A 22,022-nucleotide genomic window follows, 5' to 3' on the forward strand; every position below is an offset into this window, starting at 1 on the left:
CCTCTACCCCATCTAAATCATCCCCTCCTTCTACCTTTTCATCACCCCCCAGCCTGATGTCAGAAGAAACTTTCACTTGAGAATTAGGCCCTGGACTATTCTTGGATGTCTTATCAAAAGCCACATCTAGAGAAATTGGAGAAAAATGTGACGAATATAAACTCGAAAATTCTAGATTTTTCCTGTCAGAAGCCCCTTATACACTACTGATTCCTGCATCTAATCCCTGCAATTCAGCAAAAGGAGACAAAAACCCATTATCCAAAATCGAATTAAAATTGCTAGTACCTTCCATTGCCACACCGCAAAGGATACTGACCCCTAACCTCTGTCGAGGACAATTGATTTGCTCGATATTTTCATTGCTCCCAAATACCTGAAAGCTAGGGCTGTGGCACCCTCCATCCAGGCAAGAATCCAAGGTATCCGCAGATCCAGTAAACAATCGATTCGGAAGTGGGTTGCTGTCCAAATCTTCAACAATCCTCTTGAATACTCCATCCGCATTAATTGAAGTGCTCACCTGCTGCGGAATGATGTCTCTAAAGCTCCTTTTCATCCTCACCGCATTAGGGTGTTTGAAGCCAACCTCGTCTTCTCTGCTCTCCACCCTCAAAGAAGAAAGACCAGCAGCAGCCAAATCTGGGCTTTGATCAACTTCCCTCTCCGCACTCTCCACACCGAATTGGATACCCTGACTTTCCAATGGTTGGAATAAATTGATTAGGGCCGGAGAAGATTGTACGGGCTTCCTAATTCCATTCCTATCAAAACTAGGGGTGCTGGGCCCAGTTTTAGCCACTCCATTTCCTTCCAAAAAGCCCACAAAACTATCCACCAAAAGATTAAGGTGATTTTTTAACCCACTCAGGGGCCCACTCGAATGAATCCCAGGAATAATTTCGTACCCATCCCAATCCCCAATGTTCCGATTTTCCTCAAATTGGTGACCTGCTATCCCCGGTAAAAGAGACCCACTACAGCCGGTCTTTTCACGCGTCAAGTAATTGTTATCGTGTGCGATACAGCTATTTTCCATCCTTCTGTAATCCCGCCCAACTGCGGCCTCATGTAAACCGACACGTGTTTCTAGTTCAGAGTTTTCAAACTCGTCACTATCTTGCGCCCTTTCGCTAGAATAAGCCGGTAACAGAACACCTACCGGAGAAATGTTAACGAGAGCCTCCCCCGCCGATAGCTCCTCCTCTGATCCATTATCGTTGCTCCGGGGTGACATAAAGCTGCTGGAATCATAGCTAGAGTCCTCATACCCATCCAAATCCGGCGATTTTGACTTGTCACTCACCGTATGTTCAACTCTAGCACATTTGGCCCAAATTATGACTCCCTCAACACTGGTCGGAACCGCCACCACCACCGGACAACTCCGGCTAGTCGCCAATCGTATTCTCGCCTCGAAGTATCCCCTTGCCGATCTACATGAATCATCCACTTCTAACACTCTGCCAATCTTACTTCCAATTCTCTTAAAATTTTCCAAACACTAAGCTTGTGGTGGGATCCCAGTTATTCTCCACCACCCCTCCTCATTCAGAGTATCGAACTTCTTATGCCAGTTTAATAGTTCCACTAATGGTGAGTTGTTAGCCGCAAACCACACCATTTTTCGCCTTCTCAATCTCCGGTCTGGATTGCATAATAATCAAGACCTCAAGCTCAGCTATCTTGTATACCTTTAACTCCCCACCAATCTCTGCTCTTTTTCTCAACCATTCCTCAATGGCCTTAACATTACCTGACCACCCACACCTAAATTTTCCCCATAAACTGTTTTCAACCCCTTTTATAGATGCAAGTGACACAATCTCCCCACTATCTGAGTCACCATAGTTAATAAACTGATTAGGTGATGTGGTAACCTTTTCCTTGACACCATCATCTACCTCAACCTTCTTCCTTATTTCAGCTTTTTCGTGAGGATTGCGCTTCTCTCTATCTCCCTCAATATTAACATCCATCGATGACCAGACTTTGCCGCAACCCCAGCACTCAGCTCTTCTTCGGAAGTTGAAAAACCTACACCTGCAGCACTTCCAATCCCCCATCTTCCCATTTTTTTCTCTTTACCTCAGCTTTCTCAATCCTTCTTGCTCTACGATTTTTCTGCACCAACCAAGGAGGTTGGGCACGATTTCCTCTGTTCATGCAGACGGAGGAGGTGTGGGCACAAGATAAAGAAAAAGTGAAAAACTCTACTCAAAATAGAGTTGTTTTTTCCTATTTTTCAACCACTTCAGACCATCTCCCCGCTCCTGCCTTCTCAAATCTCTCCCTCTCCCACTCTCCCTACCCCTCTCTCACCACTGGTTGAAACTTTATAATAGTATTAAACTCCTATGCCATGACAAAGGAGTTTAGATACTCCTTTCATCTCAGTAACTATTGACATCAGGTTATATTATAGTGAAACTCCAAAATAGTGTTGATTATAAGTCAGGTTTAGCTGCTAAGAATTTTTTTTTTTTTTTTTCATGATAAATTTGTGTCTCCAAGTGGTAAGAGAGGGATAGGGGATGGGAGGAGAGATTTGAGAGCGCACCGATGACTTGAGGGTGAGATGTGGCTAAAAAATCAGGAAAAAGACTAAGATTTTGAATGGAGTTTTTTGTTTCCTGGTTTTTCAGGCTTTTCTTTCCCTCTACTCATCCAGTACCTCTCGTATCTATACCTCTCCCACTGATAAGCTAATATTCCAGGAAAAAAATTCATGGTATGAACCGGAGGAAATAAAAAAAACGACAAACAAAAATATGTTGGTTGAGAACCAGAGGAATAGAGGTTCAAGGAGGTGAAGATGGAGATGGAGGGTCTCAAACCTCACCCTAAACCCAAATGTAAAAAGGAAGAACCTCAAGAAAATATAAAATGGAGAAGGGACTAACCTCAACTTCGTTCAAGGAGGTGGTGAAGATGGAGTGGAATCGCTCTAGAGGGTGGTTCTCGTTGCCGGTGGGAAACAGAGAGGGTAGAGGCAAACTACAGTGAAAATGGAGTCAGAGAAGATAAGGTAGAAAGATGAAAAAGTAAAAAAATAGTGAAAAATGCTACAAAGGGCATTCCCGTCTTAAAATGGGCTAAGTTTTCTCCCTCCTCCCTTCTTTGACAATTTAGAAAATAGCCCCCCTTTCTCACAATTTCAGACAAAAGGTACATTATCATTTCCCCAAAATAAAAACGCATGCTTACCGTGATTTTTAACTTTTACATAGATTTCCTCTAATTAAAATTATTCCAATAAAAGAAAGATTCGATTCATGTCTACAAATTCATAAAATCAATTTAGAAGCAACAAGATAAGCTTGCAGATTTTTTTAACAAAGTACAGTCATCACTGACTAAAAAAAAAGATGATAAAACTTGCCATATATATATATATATATATATATATATATATATATATATATAGGGCACAGAGACATTGCCAGACACAAGCTTAGGAGAAATGAGGTCTTTGAAATTCTTCTTTATAGCACTCCTTGTGGCTGCCATTGCAACAAAAGAGGTTGCTGAAGCAACTAATCGTCATCTATTAGTCAACGAGTTCAATGTCACACCTATCCCTTACAAACCAGATCACTGTAAACATCTTATTCCAATTTCATTTTCTACTGTCATCTCTACCTTACTATAAGAAAAAAATAGCCTTAAGAAGAGCTTTCTAGTATTGGTTTTTGTACTTATTTTGTATATTTTGTGAAAGGATAAGGAGGGCTTATGGTTGGATTTGTTGTTTTCAGGGAAATTTTGTGATGGTCAGTGCCTTACGCACTATTGCTGTGTATGCCTCGGATTATGTTTTAAATGCTGTGAGCATCATGGCGAAGAACTCCAATATCGCTGACTACTTTTAGGACATGTAAATGGAGGTTGTGGACAAGCGATACCACTGTTTTTGTCTCTTAACCTTTCTTTGCATACCATTGAAATGGGATTATGATATAATAAAATATAATAAGGAATGACTGTTTCCACTTATATTTGTTTGTTTTCTTCGTTGTTTTTGTTGTTTGTCTTTTAATTTAATTTTTTTTTTTCATTTGTGCTTTGTGTGTGTTAGAGAGAGAGAAAGAGAGAGCGTTCATTTCTTTTATACTAGAGAGAGCAATGTCAAGTAAAAAAAGGACGATATATCACTTCCCTTAACGTTACACAACTATATAAAAAACAAACTGTTACAAAATGGGAGAGCAAAAGAAAATGATTTTTTCACCCTCTTTTCAATTTTTCAACCCCCTCCTGTCTGTCTTTTCTAAAACAAAATGCCTCCATTTCCACCCTTTTTGTTTCCTTTTCTTGAAAATGATTTCTCTTCTATAGGGTTTCTATATACTCGCTTACTAAGCTGGGGTTCAAGACATATAGCACTGTTTTGATATTTGCACTAACTCATCTTTGTCTTTTATTATTTGAAGAGGTTCCCAAATAGCTATGAAAAAGCCAAATAAAAAGAAAAGACTAAGCTGGTGTTTTTTTCTTTCTTTAAACCGGAATTTATCTAGGAACGCAGCATCTGAATTTTGTTTGCAGAATAGCTGGGTTTATGCAATTATTAAAGGGTAGTGATAAATTTACCCCCTTCCCAATTCTTGGTCTCGGAATATCCTGATTGAATGTGGAAAATATAATGAACCAAACATGCTCTTAGTGTGGGAGGGAAGGGAGGGCCTTGAGAGTGAAGGAGCACCACCACAGTTAGATCTTGTTTAGGCTTTCTGGATGGAGTTGTCAAGGTTTGGGTGCTAACCGTTTTGCTGCAGGTCTACTGATTTCCAATGTATTTGCATGAGTGGGACGCCTTTCCCAGCCTTTGTAATCTTGATTGGGAAATAATATTAGTTACCTTTCAAAAAAAAAAAAAAAAAAAAAGGTGCCCTTAGGCCCGTTTGGATACCTCATGCTTTTGTATTTGGATTTGGATTTGAGTTTTGGGTACAAAATACATCAATCATCCTTATGCTCATGTTGTACGAGAGGAGGGAGGGAGGGACGCCTTGTTGCTACTGCGGTAAGGTTGAGGAGCAGCGAGGGTGAAGGTAATTGCCACAAATATGGATTTCCAAATAATGTCTTGCAGAAAAGATTTGAAAGTAGATTTTTTTTCACTGTTGTAGCTGATTTGGAAATCGAAGGATTTGATCCAGTTCCAAATCTCAACTACAAATGTGAGAAATCCAAATCTAAATCTTGTGGGTACCTAAACGCGGCCTTAGTGTTTGAAAATGTGAATGCAGACCAAAAGCCCAATCATGGTAGAGCCAACGACTAACTATGTGCTAAACTTAGATGTTCACAACTACAGCCTAATCAAGCTGTTGCCTATTTTAAACTTTAAAAAATAGTGAATACTTCAAGAATGTTTTTTTGAATTAAACTCGAATTTCAAGAACAATTCGGCAAACTTTCAAAGTAGGAAATTATTGAAAAGAATGTGATCGTGAAAATTGAACCCACGCACCATTCAAACGATTCCTGGTTTAGTTACTTTCGGCTCCCAAATAATTTTCCTATCGATGGGGAAGTCTAAATTGAAGTGCACCCTGCAAAAGTCCTTCACAAGTGCGCTCTCATTTGATCCACGATGCCAAATACTATTTATTATGGCTCTGTAAAACACAAAAATAAAGGAATAATAAATGCTTATAAATGCGGTTTGGCGATCCAATGGGAGCACCCTTGTGCTGGTCTTTTGCAAGGCCGCCCTTAATTTTAGCATTCCTCTCCATAATTTTATACTTTTCCTAGTCTTTTGTAGAAAAACCTATGCCTCATTGATTGTTTTGGTGATGCCCTCGGACAAGCAAGAAAGTAAAGGAGCTGATATTGGTGCCAGCCATCAATGGTAAGAGGCACTTTTTGGGTAGAGGGCAGAGCGGCACTTATATTGAAATCAAAACCACTTACCTTGTAGAACATTTAAAAATGAATTGGAACCGACCCCCATTTTAGGGTAAATGTTCAACCCAACTTCCCAAAAATCGACCCACCCATGTCTTAGTCCCATACCAAACGGACATCCCATGTGTAAGATTTAAGGGCATGTTTGGAAACTATGAATAATCATTCCACAGAATAATCGTGGGTCCAACTGTAAAAGACGAGTTGAGAATGAAGAAGGAGAGAATTAATGAGGCACGAGTGGAGAGAGCATTGATAAAACCCTACAATACAGTGAAAAATTTAGGGAAATGATTTCGGCACTCCAATGTTTTGATAAACACGCTCTCACTTGTTTGTCGTGTAGTATTTAAAGGGTTTTAAGAGCTTTTTGAGAACCCTAATATCCTCTGACATCCCTTTAAATACTACACGACAAACAAGTGGAGCGCATGTTTATCAAAACACGGGAGCACAGAAATCATTTCCCAACAATTATTCGTTGAATTGTTTTTTTTTTTTTTTTTCCTTCTTGTTTTCTAGTGGTTTTTATATAAACTACAGCTGGAAATCACGAGGGCTGTAAAATTTATTAAGAGATAAAATGACAGAAATGCATCCTTCATATTCAGTCACTGAAAAAGATTTACACGCAATGTTACAATTGGGCAGAATTTTAAACAATTCTTCATTGGGATTTGGAGACCTTAATAAATCATGAAGCAAACCAACTTTCAATTACTTCTTTTTTCTTTCACATTATAAAGCTAAATTCTGCCCAAGTGTTTCATTTTCAGATGCTAAAACTCATCCTGCATTATTTGCAAATATTGCATACATGAACATACAACAAGATTCTGAAATTCAAACAATAGAAAAGCCCAGAAAAATGGGGGCATAATAAAAAAATGAGGGAGAGATAATAAAAGGGGAAGAGTGCTATACCACTTTAACTCCACTAGGGCGTTTTCCTTCCATGGCGTCTTTTTTATTACGACAACTGGCGCAGAGGAAGGGGCCTTCCCAAGGCTTTGCGCTGGTAGAGAAGATGGCGCCGGCATGAACTGAGATCCCCTCACTTGGTGCGAGATCCACTTGGCATACAGCACACGTGAAAAGACCCGATGTCGTTGATCCTGTTGTTGAGTCATTCCCAAGCCTGAAATTCGTTCACATGAAAACTAGAGTTAAGACCAACATCATGTTTCATTTTCCAAAATACCGTCTCAATTCATCATATTTCATTAGATCCAGGATGTGACATGGTTCCGAAGGATGACTCCCAATTGGGGCCCTCCCTCCATCACCCCCATGGGAATGGTCTACAAGGTTCATAGCTACTCCTCTTACTACAGGACACTTACCTAGTCAATGCGTAGATCCAGCTCTCTACCCAAACTTTTCTGGTTGACCCCATCATTACCCCACTTGTCCGACAGTTGCTGAGTAGTTTTTGGATAAATGATTATGAAGTCAAAATCATAGCATGAGCCTGATTAAAAATCCAACCTGACCCAACAAAAAATCGAATCTAATATTAAGTCACACGGATCTAGGACCTATTCTTGTATTTGTAGAAAAGACCGAGTTTCAAAAACGAATTTCTTCAGTGAGTTCGTGAGTGATTGTCCTTGCTCAGGCATCAGGCTTTTATCACGAACTCATACAGTTTCAACAGGGATTTCGAATTAATGCCGGACATTTTACCATTGTCGGAATTCTGGGCCGTTGTCGTCTAAGGGAGTGAAAATGAAAATCTAGGGTTTTATAGAACGAACAGAAGGGTCCTATTCTATAGGAACACCCCTGAAATGGTGAAAGATGGCATTATCTGTTCTGACGAGAAGCAGCCTCATTTCTTCAAAGTCTTCCTCCCTGGCACCACCGACAATTGACTGGTAATTTTCTCTCCCTAGCTCTATTTGCTTTTTTATCTAATCTGCATACATCCGCCCTGGAATGTGATATGTAGATTTTCGGATTTTTTTGGTTATGTTTAGCTTTAATCCTTGGAAAATAATTTCAAAAAATTATCACCTTTTTGGTTTTTGAAAGGAAAAAAACGAATGATGATTTTACGCGGATTTTGGGTCTATCTGAATTCAACATGAACTACAATTACTAAAATGAAGAATAACAAAGAGGTTTTGCGGAGTTTCCTTGATTTTGCACTTTTTTTGTGTTACATTGATAAGAAAATTGCTGTTAGGCAGTTATTTTGCAAGGAATTCACATGTGGGGATAGTTATGCCAATGAATAAATTGCCCTGTTTTAACGATAATCAACATAAAATTTTACTATAAGTTTTCTCAGTAATGTTGAGGATGATACAAATTGAGTCTTTGTATTTGAGGGAATCCCATGTGCTTCGTTTGGTTGCACAAAAGCTCGGCAGCCGTCGGAATTTAATTTGGATTTGGCATGCCATTCCACGTTTGGTTGCCAAAATGCATTGGACTCCCTTTGATTCCCTTGGATGTCTCTCATGTAATAATTGCTTGTCTCCTTCCAAAAGCAAAGAATTATGGTTGAATTTTCTAGGGAATGATGCTCTCTCTCTCTCTCTCCCCCCCCCCCCCCACCCCCCTCTCCTCTCTCCCTATATTGGTAATGACACCCCCTACTTTTTCTCCTACTCTCCGAGATAATTCTAGACAACCAAACACTACTACACAATTTTCCGAGATAATTCTAGGCAAATCAAAATGCTTGTCTCCTCCCTTCCTATTCCATTACTCTCCGAGCCACTCCAAGCAACCAAACATAGCAATGGCCATTCTTGAAACATATCCAAGAGAAACAATCTTCAATTGTTTCGGTACTGGGTCCTAGTGGAATGTTTTGCATGTAGATTTGAACAAGGATGCCAATGAACTGTGCTTACAATATGGTTGGCAGGGTTTCGTGAGGGATCATTCTTTACTAGTGGTGGATATCCACTAACGTCTAGTGAGACAAAGAGAGTTCTCGCTCAATGGTAATGATGCGGATGGAAATCATAAAGATTGTTCTAGTCGTTGGCGTTGAACAAGTTTTTATATTTTAACTATTATTTTTGTCATTTTATTTGTAGCCTACTTTTTAGGCATCAAATCTCACCCGTTTGGTGTGTTTTTGGTATTATTAGAAAGGTTTTTCAATTACCTATCTAATGGGCCCAAGAGCACATGATTTGGATGTGATTTGAGCAAGTTATGAGTGTTTTTAGGAAGGGGTATAGGTCAATTACAGGAATACTATTTTTGGTAAGTTTTTATCTTTATTTAGCTTTGCTTTAGATTAGATGAAGGTTGAGATTAGTTCTTAACTTTAGGTTATCTTCTAGGGTTTCTTTTTCTTATAAATACATCTTATGAAAGCAATGTAAAGAGACTTCGAATATTGAATAGAATTAAGATTTTCTTTTGTGAGAGCTATTGTGGCTTGGACTTCTTTCTTCTCTTCTTCTCTTGGTGGTTTGGAACCATCTTCTCTCATCTCATCTCCTCTATTATCTTCTATTTCTTCAATCAAATCAGCACAAAGAAGGTTAGTAAATCAAATTTATTTTTTCTTTGTTCTTGAACCCTAAAATACAAAAACCCAAAATCCATAGATCTCTCGTTCTTCAAGATCTCGTTTCGAGACTTTGAAGGATTGTTTTTATGATTAAACCTCAGCCTAAACACCCAAGAACCCTAACTTTAAACCCCTTTTGAGCCTTATTGAAAATTTGCACACCTTTCAAGCCCGAAACCTTTTTTTTAAGATCCATAGCTTAGACCTACCACTAAATCAGAGCCTAAACCCTAGATTAACCTTTCTTTTACCTTCTAAACCTTAATCTAAAATTTGGACAGCAGTATTATACCAAAATCTCAAATCTGCCAAATTACCAAAATACCCATACAACCCAAAACTAGACCGTTTTGAACCTTTTACTGCTGCTGAACTTTTTTTTTTTTTTTCTTTATTGGATATTATTATTTTCATGCTTGTGTGACATCTATTTCATTGGGACTTGCATTAGTTTTTAGTTCTTTTAATTGGTTGCATGCGTAGGCTTAGTTTCAAACTAATCTTGCTATTATCAATTCATCTAACGAATCTTTATCGCTTTGATTGATTTGTATAAGGTTTAGTTCATTCTTAATTACAATCTTTACAATTATTTATGCTATTTAAGTCTCATTATTGCTGCTGCCCATAGATTAATTAGGAGTTAATTCGGCCCTAGGTAAGTTGTCAAGTGTTCTTTTAATTTTCCGCGTAAGCCCTAAATTGTCCTAAAGTCTTAATCCCATTAGGAGTGTAGGATTTTTCCCTATTCTAGGTATTGTCCTGCATCAGCTTGGTATCAGAGCACAGAGTTTTTTTTAGGAAACCTTTTAGGGTGTTAGAAAAAAACCGAGTCCACACGATGACGTCTAGCAGTCCATTATCTAATGATGAGTTAGCTCAATTCATTAGAGACAATATGGCATATCTGAATCTTCTCCGCGAAGAGATACAGCTTAGTAGAGAGCACCATGAAGCCTGCAATCGAGACCGTGAAGCCCGTAGTCGAAAGCTACAAACCGTTAGCCATGAGATTCCATGGTACCGATGTTACCAACCGACGTTATTCATGTTACCACAGTCGAGAGCTATAAGCCCACAACCGATGTTACCCACTCCCACAACATGCCAGACGCAGTTGATGCTAGTGATGTGTCGAATGTTCTTGGTGAAGAGTGCGCCACTGATGACAGAGTTGCTGGGTATACGGAGTCTGAGCCTATTGTAGTGATTGCAGACATCGAGGCCATGATGAACATTGTGACTGAGGATGCCGATTCTATAGTACATGAGAACAATGACAGTATTGACTCTACAGTCGATGCTCCGATCGAGATGATTGTGGAGGTTGAGACCGACGATATCAGTGAACATGATGATCATCACGAGGTTTGTCAGTCTGCCATTACTGAGCCAGATAAAGTTATAGTAGACGCTTTTGTTGCCGATTTCATTGAGCCTGTTGCGATTCCAGCGGATGTTGATATTTTAGAGGATGGTCATGGATTGATACTGCACAGAGCTGTCATGCTGATCCTGCCGATCCAGGAGGAGAATGTTGCTATCTTTCCAGACAGATTACTTCTCCGCAGCCGTTTGCGTTCTTATGATTTTTCAGGGGCGATTTCTTCCCTCTCACTCTGCCGGCATTTCAGACGGTTCTTACAGTTCCCACGAGCGTGTTACGGCATTCGAGACTCTGACAGATTACGACTTATATTGAATCAGCGGATCGTATACATATTTGATCCAGGCGGAATAGAACTCGAGGGCGAGTTCTTTTTCAAGCAGAGGAGAATGATGCAGATGGAAATCATAAAGATTGTTCTAGTCGTTGGCGTTGAACAAGTTTTTATATTTTAACTATTATTTTCGTCATTTTATTTGTAGGCTACTTTTTAGGCATCAAATCTCACCCGTTTGGTGTATTTTTGGTATTATTAGAAAGGTTTTTCAATTACCTATGTAATGGGCCCAAGATCACATGATTTTATGAGTGTTTTTAGGAAGGGGTATAGGTCAATGACGGGAATACAATTTTTGGTAAGTTTTTATCTTTATTTAGCTTTGCTTTAGATTAGATGAATGGTTGAGATTAGTTCTTAACTTTAGGTTATCTTCTAGGGTTTCTTTTTCTTATAAATACATCTTATGAAAGCAATGCAAAGAGACTTTGAATATTGAATAGAATTGAGATTTTCTTTTATGAGAGCTATTGTGGCTTGGACTTCTTTTTCTCTTCTCCTCTTGGTGGTTTGGAACCATCTTCTCTCATCTCCTCTCCTCTATTATCTTCTATTTCTTCAATCAAATCAGCACAAAGAAGGTTAGTAAATCAAATTTATTTTTTTTCTTTGTTCTTGAACCCTAAAATACAAAAACACAAAATCCATAAATCTCTCTCTTTCTTCAAGATCTTGTTTCGAGACTTTGAATGATTGTTTTTTATGATTAAACCTCAGCCTAAACACCCCATGAACCCTAACTTTAAACCCCTTTTGAGCCTTATTAAAAATTTGCACCATTTTCAAGCCCGAAACTCTTTTTTAAGATCCATAGCTTAGACCTACTACCAAACAGAGCCTAAACCCAAGATTAACCTTTCTTTTACCTTCTAAACCTTAACCTAAAATTGGGACAGCAGTATTAAGCCAAAATCTCAAATCTGCCAAATTACCAAAATACCCCTACAACCCAAAACTGTTCCGTTTTGAATCTTTTACTGCTGCGAACATTTTTTTTTGTTTTTCTTCATTGGATATTATTATTTTCATGCTTGTGTGACATCTATTTCATTGGTACTTGCATTAGTTTTTGGTTCTTTTAATTGGTTGCATGCGTAGGCCTAGTTTCGGACGAATCTTGCGATTATCAATTCATCTAACAAATCTTTATCGCTTTGATTGATTTGTATAAGGTTTGGTTCGTTCTTAATTATAATCTTTACAATTATTTATGCTATTTAAGTCTCATTATTGCTGCTGCCCATAGATTAATTAGGAGTTAATTCGGCCCTAGGTAAGTTGTTATGTGTTCTTTTAATTTTCCGCATAAGCCCTAAATTGTCCTAAAGTCTTAATCCCATTAGGAGTGTAGGATTTTTCCCTATTCTAGGTATTGTCCTGCATCTGCGCCTTAGTTGTTAATTTGTTATTGTGGGGACCTTGTGTCATTCATCCAAATGGTATAGTTTAGATTTTTACTACCCCTATATAGTATTCCAAGAGTCACTAGCTAACTTGTCAATTATCAAATCCCATTTGCAAATTGTAAAATTCTACAATCTCACATTCCAAAGTCTAGATTCTAGTATTTATTCATGGTTGTTTCATTTGAAATAAAGAGGGATGATGCCTCTTTTTGGCAATGTGATTTTAGCAGTTAAGAGCCACTACTAAACATAATTTGGCGACTCACTATCCATGTGGTGCTAACCTAGTGCATGGACCACATTTATTTTGTTTGGATGGCATGTATCTTTCATTTACTTTGTTTTTTTATTTCAACCAAACACCAGGTTCTAATTTTTTGGATACTTTCCATGACAACTAAACATTCTATGGAAAGTAAACTTTACTTTTACTCTAACGTTACTTCTACATTCTTTCTACTTTAATTCTACTTATAATGTCCTTGCATCCAACGTACCCTTAAGGAATCACCTTCAATCATGGTTATTAATTCCGTTTTGTTTCATCCAAAATGTTAGAAATAGACGAAACATTTCGTTCCGGAATGGAAACGGTATATTTTCCGTTTCGTTCCGGATTTCATTTGGTTTCGTCCAGTACGAAATTCGGACGAAACAGACGAAATGGACGAAATTCCCTGTTTCATCTGAAATACCTCATTTTTCTGTTTGTTTTTCCCCTTCTCGTCTTCTTCTTGCCTCTTCTTAGTTCTCTCCGCCTTTCCTCTTCTTAGTATTTCCCAGTTTTATCCAAAATACAGGATTTTTTGTTTTGTTTCTTTTCTTCTTCTTGCCTCTTCTTAGTTCTCTTCTCTTCTTCTCTTCTTCTTTCCTCTTCTTAGTACTTACATGTAAAGTCATTTACTTAAATTATTGTTGTTGGAGCCGGAATTATAACTAAGCCTTCAATTATTGTTGGAGCCAAAAAAATTTCTATCAGAAGCTTGACACCACACCTCAGACACAAAACTTTCGGTTCCAACGAGACAGCAACACCTCTGGCCCTTGAAAATTCCAATCTGGCCTGCCACTCATGGTTCCTAATAATCCCACAAATATTGATCGGGTCGAGTTCCCAATACATTATTCGTCAAAGTTGAGCTTGAGTTACCCAGAGGGAGGAAGGAATTCCAAACATTTAAAGGTAGAAGGATAACGTTCGACATGGGTTATCTGGTGTGGGGAGGATCCTTTTTCCAGTAGCAATCCAAGTTTCTTTACATGAGCCTTAAGCCCCATAGCGCAATTCTCAGATTGTTATGATAGTTATGTACCTAAGGCTGCATGTTCTCTAATTTTTAGAGATGGGTGTATCTCTAAGAGCTCAAAAGACTTCATTAGATTACAAGGCAGTGTCTCCTCGCCCCCTGCCCCCTCTTTCCCCACGCCGCCCCCCCCCCCCCCCCCCCCTCTTCTTTTTCTTAATGATAGATCATAAGCAATGACAAAGATGTTCAAATTTATTGTCTTGGATATAAAGATGAGATAATTTGGACGTATGATCCATTCAAAAAAACAAAAACAAATGGAAGTATATATATATATATATTTTTTAAATGGAAGTATGATCCCTAAGGTAGATTCTTTGTTAAGCCTTGTCCCAAGATTAAAGTGTTGGCATTTGTTCACGATTTTCATCTATTTCGGATCCTACCCCATCCCTAGGTTGTAGCCTTTCAATGGTTAGTGTTTCAGGGAAAAACATTATTTGGAAATCAGCTTGAAAAAAGAATGATTTTCCAAATGAATGGTTGTCAATTTTATACTTCTCTTGAAGCGATATTGTGCATATTTTTCTTCATTTTCCACAATCACTCAGATCTGTTATACCTTTTCTAGATTATTCAATGTCTTCATTAACCTATTTGAAATTACTAATATTGGTGAATTCTAGACTTGGTAGAGTTGTCATTTTTTTTATTGAATGGTAATTTCACTAAACCGCAAGAAGCGAAAGGGACAAAGAGACCGAGACAGTCTAGAAAAAGGAAAGATACACCAAAAAAACAAAAAAAAGAAGGAAAATACATGCAGAGAAAAATGATCCTCACGGAGAAAGAGCCAAAAAAAAAAATACGTTCTTTGACAACCCCGGAGTGATTGAATCGAACAATGTCAAAATTGGCGGGTACATCAGACGTGTCTGCTCTCAAAGCCATAAACCACGATCACATTGAGAATCTCCTCTATTGCATCCGCAAATCTCCAAGGGTAGTTGGAGTTGTCTCTTCCCATCTAACGACATTAAGGGAGTTGCCCTCAATGATAAGGTAATCTAATCAAATTTTGTCAACAAGATGAATCCCAAAGTGAAGGGATTGAAACTCTTCCTCCTTAGTGTTTGTCTCACGGATGAGACCTGAGAAGGCCCACTTGATCTCTCTCAGAAATCCTCAAAAGACCCTATGTCAGCCAGTCCTAGGTTTCCAAAGCTCAATCCGTCAAAGTTCAACTTCAATCATCCTAGAGAGGAAGAACCCACATGGGGCTAGGGCGCTCCTTCCTACAACATATCAACCAGATCTCATCCAAGATCTGTAGAAAGATGTCACAAAATTACACCTGAACAAAGGGAGGAACACTGGATCATGATAAAGAATATTTTCCTTTAAATTCTTTTAGCGGAATTAGATATACCTTTAAAGACTCGTAATTCTTTCTTTCCATACTAACCAAATTGCAGCCCAAGAGTGAGGTTCTAGAGGATTCTTTCTACCACTAGAAGACCATGTAGCAAAATCCCAAGCTACGAAAAAATCTGCAATATGACTAGGAAGAACCCAACTAACTCTGAAAAGACCAAAGATGAAATTCCAAATCTCGCATGTGAAACTACAGTGGATCAAAAGATGGTCAACCGACCATCAGTTATACATAAAGCACAATGGCTGATGATGATTTTGTATTATGTGACTACGATGATCTGTCGATGTCAACATTCAAAATCATCCTTCGAATTCCAACCCCTAAAGTTGGTCCCATATTTTGCTTTGATCCTCCATCTCTAGAGATTTTCTCTTTCTTCTCCAAATTTTCACAACCATTTTCCAGAGAAGCCTTATTCAGTAATTTTAAGGTCTAAAGCCAAGGCTCCCCCTATTTCACGATTCACATACATCTTCCTAGCAACCCAGGTGATACTTCCTAGTAATCTCATTTTCATTCAGCAGGAAATTCCATTGGAGTTGCTCAATTCTCATAATGATGAGCATCGGGCATTGAAAGATCAACATATAATAAATGGAGAGGTTACTTAGTACCACTTTCGATGAGAGTGACTCTACCCACAATGGAGAGAAGCCTTTTTCCATTGGCTTAATCTTTTTTCCACTTTCAATCATCAGGTCCCACAGGCTTTTTGAAGACATGCCAACACATAGTGTGAGACCAAAGTAAGTGGTGTAAAGAGATTTGATCGTACAGGCCAAAGCACTCACAAACTAATCAATCTCGTTTTCCTCCATGCTGACACCCATCACCACAGATTTGACGAAATTAATTCCTTAGAAGTGTGATGTCTAGAGAGTATATTTTTGTGATGTTTTCTATAAACTAAACCAGTAATTTCCTCGACTCCTATTATGATCTCACATCCTTTACTCCCTACGAAAGAAATCAGTGTGCAATTTTTCAGTTACTTGGGCGAGTATTTCATCTCTTATTTCCAGTTTTTATTCAATAAGTTACTGAGATTCGAATTTCAAAAATTGCTGGAAGTTTGGATTTTTTAAGTCATTATTATGGAATTTCTTTGAATTTCTGTATGGGTTTTCTGCGGACTTTTTGTTTTGCTTTTGAGAGAGGAAACTCGAAGAAATGGGGAAAATTGACTGAGAGGTGAAATGATTTGCTGAAATATCTATTTTCCTACACTAAGAGCACTTTGCCAGATGGAGTTTCCAAGCAGGTTTTAGAGCTTTTTGAAGACATGCCAACAAATATCTATTTAGAGCTTTTTGATTTGATCCTACACTAAGAGCACTTTGCCAGATGGAGTTTCTAAGCAGATTTGATCTTACAGGCCTGAAACTCCCCCTACTATTACTACAGCGACTAAGAGAAAAAGCCCCTTGCCTGAAACCCATTAATTGATTGTTGTGGCTGTACGCAACAAGAATAAGGAGGAAAAGGAAGGATTGCACATGAGCAGAAGAAGAACGCACATGATAAGGACTAGGAGGGACCACTCAATGCATGCAACCAGGGAACCCTATTCGTACCACCAGGTTTTCAGCCCCGCACTGCCTATATATGTATGTATATATTCTTAATTTTGTATATTTATCATGTTTCTAATATTTGTATACATTTTATCTTTCCCCCCGCCATAAACCCAAAAGCAACAAAAAAGATACAAAAATCCCTGAGAATTTTCCTTCTCAAGAAATTCGTTTGACAATTTTTTTAATATGCTTTTTAGTAAACTATAGTGTACTAATTAGTATTTTAGAATTTAATACTTTTACTAAATAACAACTTATCTAAGTTAAAAGTTGAAGGCCATCCCAAGGATAACATTATAGAGGTCTTATTGTATTCATAATCCTTCTATTCAAACCTTGCTGACTAGCACACCGGAATTCAGATTCGTTGAGAACTATTGCTAAGTAAAACCTACAATACATAATGCATCATTATACCATGCAATTCAGGTTGAAATGTGAAATGCCCAATTGTCAAGAGAGAGAATTCTGAAACTTAAATAGCAGAAGAACATAGAAAATAGAAACCATTGCAGTACAAAAAAATCCAATTTCAACTAGAAAAAGCACTAACCTTTCTGCAAGCATTGCGGAGCCTTCTTCAAATAGTTCTTCCACTATAGCCACAGCAGATAGCTTCTTGGCCAATTTATTTGAAGAATCGCGGGACCTCTTCCGGAAGATGAGGGACCTCAGCTTGTTCTGCTTCTTGGGTGGGGGCAAAGGCTGTACAGAATGATCGGGTGGAATTATGTCAACAACAATACAGGTCGTGTCATCTTTCAGCCCCCTTGACCTCAACGCTTCCTAAATGATGATCCGTCAAATGTGATGAGGATGTGTTACCACTTACCATTTAATGAGTTGATTTCTCTATATAGTCATTGTTAAAGTATAAAAGATTAAATAACACCATCTCAATCAGCTTAAGCTTTTGGAGTAACTGGTTGTTTCACATGGTATCACAGCCAAAGATCATGTGTTCAAACTTCAAACCTCCTTGATATTAGAAGTCCACATGTGCCATGTGTAGACCAACCCTAAAAAGAGGGGCCACACGTGATGGAGAGTGTTAAAGTATACTCAACTCAGCTAAGCCTTTCTCCCAAACTAGTTGGGGTCGGCAGGGAGTGTTAAAGTATTAAAGATTAAATAACAACATCTCCATCAGCTTAAGCGTTTGGAGTAACTGGTTGTTCCACAGTCATATGCATACCACCAGATCAAAAGTTCAAGTCATGACATATTGTTCCCATGAATATGGCTTAAGTACCAAATCATGAATGGTTACAAGTAATACATGACTAGGAAATAAGAACAATATGATGCATTTAAATTACCTTTACAACTTGCCTAGCAGCAAGCTCTGCAGGCAAACCACGGCAAGACTTTGCAGACATCTCAGATGATAGTGCATCCCAGATGCCGTCAGAAGCGATAATTAGCCTCCCCCCAACATTTGATAGCTGGTTTACCAGAGGAGAATATTAAAAGTGGTGATAAGAATGTACGATGCAATATAAAATGCAAAACTAGTTCATTGTTTCATCATTCATGCATATAAGGTAGTAAAGAAACTAGCAAGTCAAAGAAGTTTATATGAGGGATTCTAGATGATTAATAAATGGTATTGGCTCAACAAGAACACCAATACCTTCACTTGTTTAACATATGGTATTGGAACTATAAATTCCCCAACATCCATGTCTCCAATTGACCTCGAAAGGCATAAACCTCCTGGCCAACAACGGAGGGGACCAATCTGCAAAGAATTTAAGTAGAGAAACATACACTATCAAACATTACAGTAATAATTACACAAAAAAGTTTTCTCTCACGTGAAACCAAAATTTTAAAAAATATAGTATTTCACCTCAGCACCACCAACAATGCTGAGCCTTCCTACTTCACCTCCGCTTGCAGTGACACGTTCCCTCCTGCAGTTACAGAGCAAGCAAATTAGATGGGTACTCAAAGGGCATAAAAAACAACTCTAGATTAAAACAATAGATACCCACTCTTCAGCATTTTCTTCTAGCCTATGGTCAACAGTCAATAGGGAAACAACACCACCCTGAGCATCCAAAATGCATCGAGAATCTCCAACCGATGCAACTGTGACAGTCCATCCATCAATTATTACAAACGTGGCAGTGGTTCCAGAAGTTTCTCCTGGTGGCATTAAGACAAATACAGTCAGAATTAATTTATCTAGAAGTCCAGAAACATCTATCATATCCTAAGCAATAAAAGAAATTAAAACTAAACCATGCCTCTGCTCTGGAATTCCTTGTCGGTCTTCACAAACCCTGCAACTAATGCACGAGGCAAGGCTTGAAGCCATTCTTCCCGCCCAAGCCCACGAGGAATTGCGCCCAATACATGATTTAACAAGTTCTCCTTTGTGAATATCGCAGCAGCATTCCCATTGTGCCCATCAAATATCTGAAATTTAGTTCATCACATAATGAACCACTGATCATCGCATAGATTGAACCCAAAGAAAAACAAAGAAATCAGCATTCCATGCCAATTTCAGCTAAAGTGAAATCACTCAACATGACAACACAGAGAAGTTGGACTTTTTCTGAGAAGTTATGAGAAGTTATGAAAACCGGTAGCATGTTGCATGTTCAACAAACAGACAAATTTAAATACAATGAAAGACACCAGCCAAATCACTCAACGGATAACCATTGGCCGGTAGATCACCTACAGTTTTCAGCGTGTCCTGAACTTCACAACAGAGAAGAAACAACTATAGCACTTTCATCAGGCAATTGAAATTCTGATACTTGTGCTCAGAATTGAAATGAATTATTTGAACAAACAATCATCCATGTTTCAAAGCATTACATTATCCAAGATGGAAGATGATGAAATGAATGAATTCAATCTAAAGGAGGCAATTAAGGGCGTGTTCGGCAAGGCTTCTCATTCTCTCGTATAGAATCGGGCGGAAACGGATTTAAGAGAATCAACGGAAGCAACTCCGAGTTGCTCCGTAAAATCTAATCCTTTATTCACGTAAAACATAGAAAAGGCAGAAACAGGCCTGGTGGGTCAGATTTGCCGAACTACATTTTAGGGATTTTATTGCTTTTCAGGTTCTCCAAACCTACAAAACAGGGAGAAACCATTTAAATAATAGTTGCCGAACACGCCCTAAGCTTCCAAAGAAGGCCTTCCTATTTACATCACAAATCATATCGCTTAACAGAAAACCATTAAGCGATAGGTTATCTACAATTTTCAGCATGCCCCCAAATTTCATTTGAGAAGAAGCAACTGTTGCAGTTTCAACAAGTAATTCAATTCTCATACTGGTGATTAAAATTAAAATGAATGATTTGACAAAAAGATCCATCCATATTCCAAAATTTTACTGCAATTCAAGAAGAAAGACTCCAAAATAAACCAATTCAAACACAAAGAGACAATCAATCTTCAAGTGAAGGCCTTCATTTGCACATTGCATATTAATATAAAAAAAAAGATAGATATCATAAAAGGTGATCAGAAACATACTGCAAATACCAAAAAGGTAGACGAAGGATTCCAATACATGTGATTAGAATTGAAATGAATTATTTGACAAAAACATTCATCCAAGTACAAAATTTAACTCTAATTAAAGATCAAAGCCCACAAAATAAATGAATTCATCCTTCATTTGCACATTGCATATTAATATAAAAAAAATAAGGATAGAGATCATAAAAGGTTATGAGCAACATACTGCAAAAACCGAAAAGGTAGACGAAGAATTCCCAGGAACTCTCTGGCAATCTGTCTTCATTAAGAAATAATCCTCCCCTTTCCTCGACTGAGCCGCGGATCCATATCTAACATAGGGTTTCTCCATCTTCTCACTCCTCATCTCTCTACTGATCAACGCGGCCAGCGGCACCAGATTATGGTGCCGCCTCCCTTCTCCGGCCACTGACCCCATTCACACCTCAGATTCACACTCTTTACCACCAAAACATCAAATCAAAATCTCTTTTCGCATCCAAACCTTAACCTAATCCTTCATAAACCTCTCTATGTCAGCTCATTTAGCTACAACTAGACCTTAGAAGAAACAATTTCAGATCTGAACACAACAATCTGAAACAAGAAGAAGAAATTAAGACGGAAACGCGGAGAGATGACGAGATATGAACTGTATCCCACAGTAATCTAAAAGCAGAACCTAATAAAAAAAGAAGAAGAAGAAGAAAATAAACCCTAGGTAGATTTTTATTTTTTACCACGCGTTCTCTCAATTAAAAAAAGAAAGGGTAATTGATTTCTTTGAAAAGAGCTTTAGAAAACGCCCTTTTTTCTTCTCATCCATCTTTTTCCAATTCAGGTTAGAAAAGGCCAAAAGGCCAAAACAAAACCCTGATTAAAAATGGACAAAAGAACAGAACGATCTCCTGATTTTCTCCACACCGCGCGTTTTGTTAGGGTTTAAAACGTTAAAATGTCGTTTTCCTTTGGACTTCTGTAGAATTTAACTCGTCAAATCTCAATTTCAAAGAAAATGAAATCCTAATATAAGAATTTCTCTTCTAGTTTGACTCTATTTTGATTTTTTTCCCCTCGGCAAGTAAGAAATTTGGCAGTTCTTCGATTAATTTACTCTCATGTAGAGAGAGAGAGTCTTTTTCTTGTCTGCAGGCTTTTTGAGATTCCTTTGAAAATTCTTTTTAATTTTCAGGAAAAGGTTTCCGATTAGGGGAAATACCAGAAATGCCATGAGTTTTATTAAAATTTACCGGAATCGCCTATCTGAAGGAAAAAAGAAAACTAGAAAAGCTGCCTGGCTGCATGTGTTTCTGTCGCGTAATCATATGAATGAGCTTTTAATGCGCGGGATGCGTAGTGCACACCTGTCATCTTATAATTGGTTTACTATAAGGGATATTGAAGATCCAATGCAGGGCAATATTGAATCAACGGTCAGGATCAACAATGGTGGGACCCACCGGCAAAGTTGCCGCGCCTCACTGTATTACAGTGAGGTCGCGCCCTACTTTATGCGGACAAAAGTTTGCTTATAGCGCATCATAGCATCTGCGAGGAATTGAATTCGTCTGCACGTGAGTGGTCGAGTAAATACCCTTGGATTTAGAAAATATTACGATACTGCCCCTCTTTCTTGGGAATGCAGCCGAGAGCCGCAGATCTTTCCGTCACTGCATCTGCAGAA

At 38.3% G+C, this 22,022-nt stretch overlaps 1 protein-coding gene across 2 annotated transcripts; it reads right to left on the minus strand.

Annotated features, from left to right (window-relative positions):
- Positions 1 to 6,608: 6,608 nt before the first annotated feature.
- Positions 6,609 to 21,453, minus strand: LOC143884758 (putative protein phosphatase 2C 15). Of its 2 annotated transcripts, none has more exons than XM_077388518.1 (8): positions 20,565 to 21,453; positions 19,099 to 19,270; positions 18,844 to 18,997; positions 18,699 to 18,762; positions 18,480 to 18,587; positions 18,166 to 18,291; positions 17,400 to 17,551; positions 6,609 to 7,054 (listed from the first exon to the last, which is right to left on the minus strand). In XM_077388518.1, exons 1-8 carry the CDS (start codon positions 20,775 to 20,777, stop codon positions 6,835 to 6,837), a joined length of 1,209 nt encoding a protein of 402 aa, XP_077244633.1. In that variant the 5' UTR covers positions 20,778 to 21,453; the 3' UTR covers positions 6,609 to 6,834. The 2 variants fall into 2 exon arrangements, with proteins under 2 accessions (XP_077244633.1, XP_077244632.1); XM_077388517.1 differs by having other exon boundaries at positions 17,400 to 17,632; positions 20,565 to 21,449.
- Positions 21,454 to 22,022: the final 569 nt, after the last annotated feature.

The sequence above is a fragment of the Tasmannia lanceolata genome, unplaced genomic scaffold (genome assembly GCF_043159265.1).
Source record: "Tasmannia lanceolata isolate RefF3 unplaced genomic scaffold, GAP_Taslan_0.1 ptg000008l, whole genome shotgun sequence".
In the NCBI taxonomy this organism is placed as follows: domain Eukaryota; kingdom Viridiplantae; phylum Streptophyta; class Magnoliopsida; order Canellales; family Winteraceae; genus Tasmannia; species Tasmannia lanceolata.

What these genes read in the sequence shown, in the direction of transcription:
- LOC143884758 (XM_077388517.1), bottom strand. Translation starts at nt 20,777, where the DNA reads ATGGGGTCAGTGGCCGGAGAAGGGAGGCGGCACCATAATCTGGTGCCG. An exon ending in GCATTGTTGGTGGTGCTGAG is followed by an intron (nt 18,588 to 18,698) that starts GTGAAATACTAT and finishes AATTCTTTGCAG; the next exon opens with ATTGGTCCCCTCCGTTGTTG. An exon ending in CATATGTTAAACAAGTGAAG is followed by an intron (nt 18,292 to 18,479) that starts GTATTGGTGTTC and finishes CTGGTAAACCAG; the next exon opens with CTATCAAATGTTGGGGGGAG.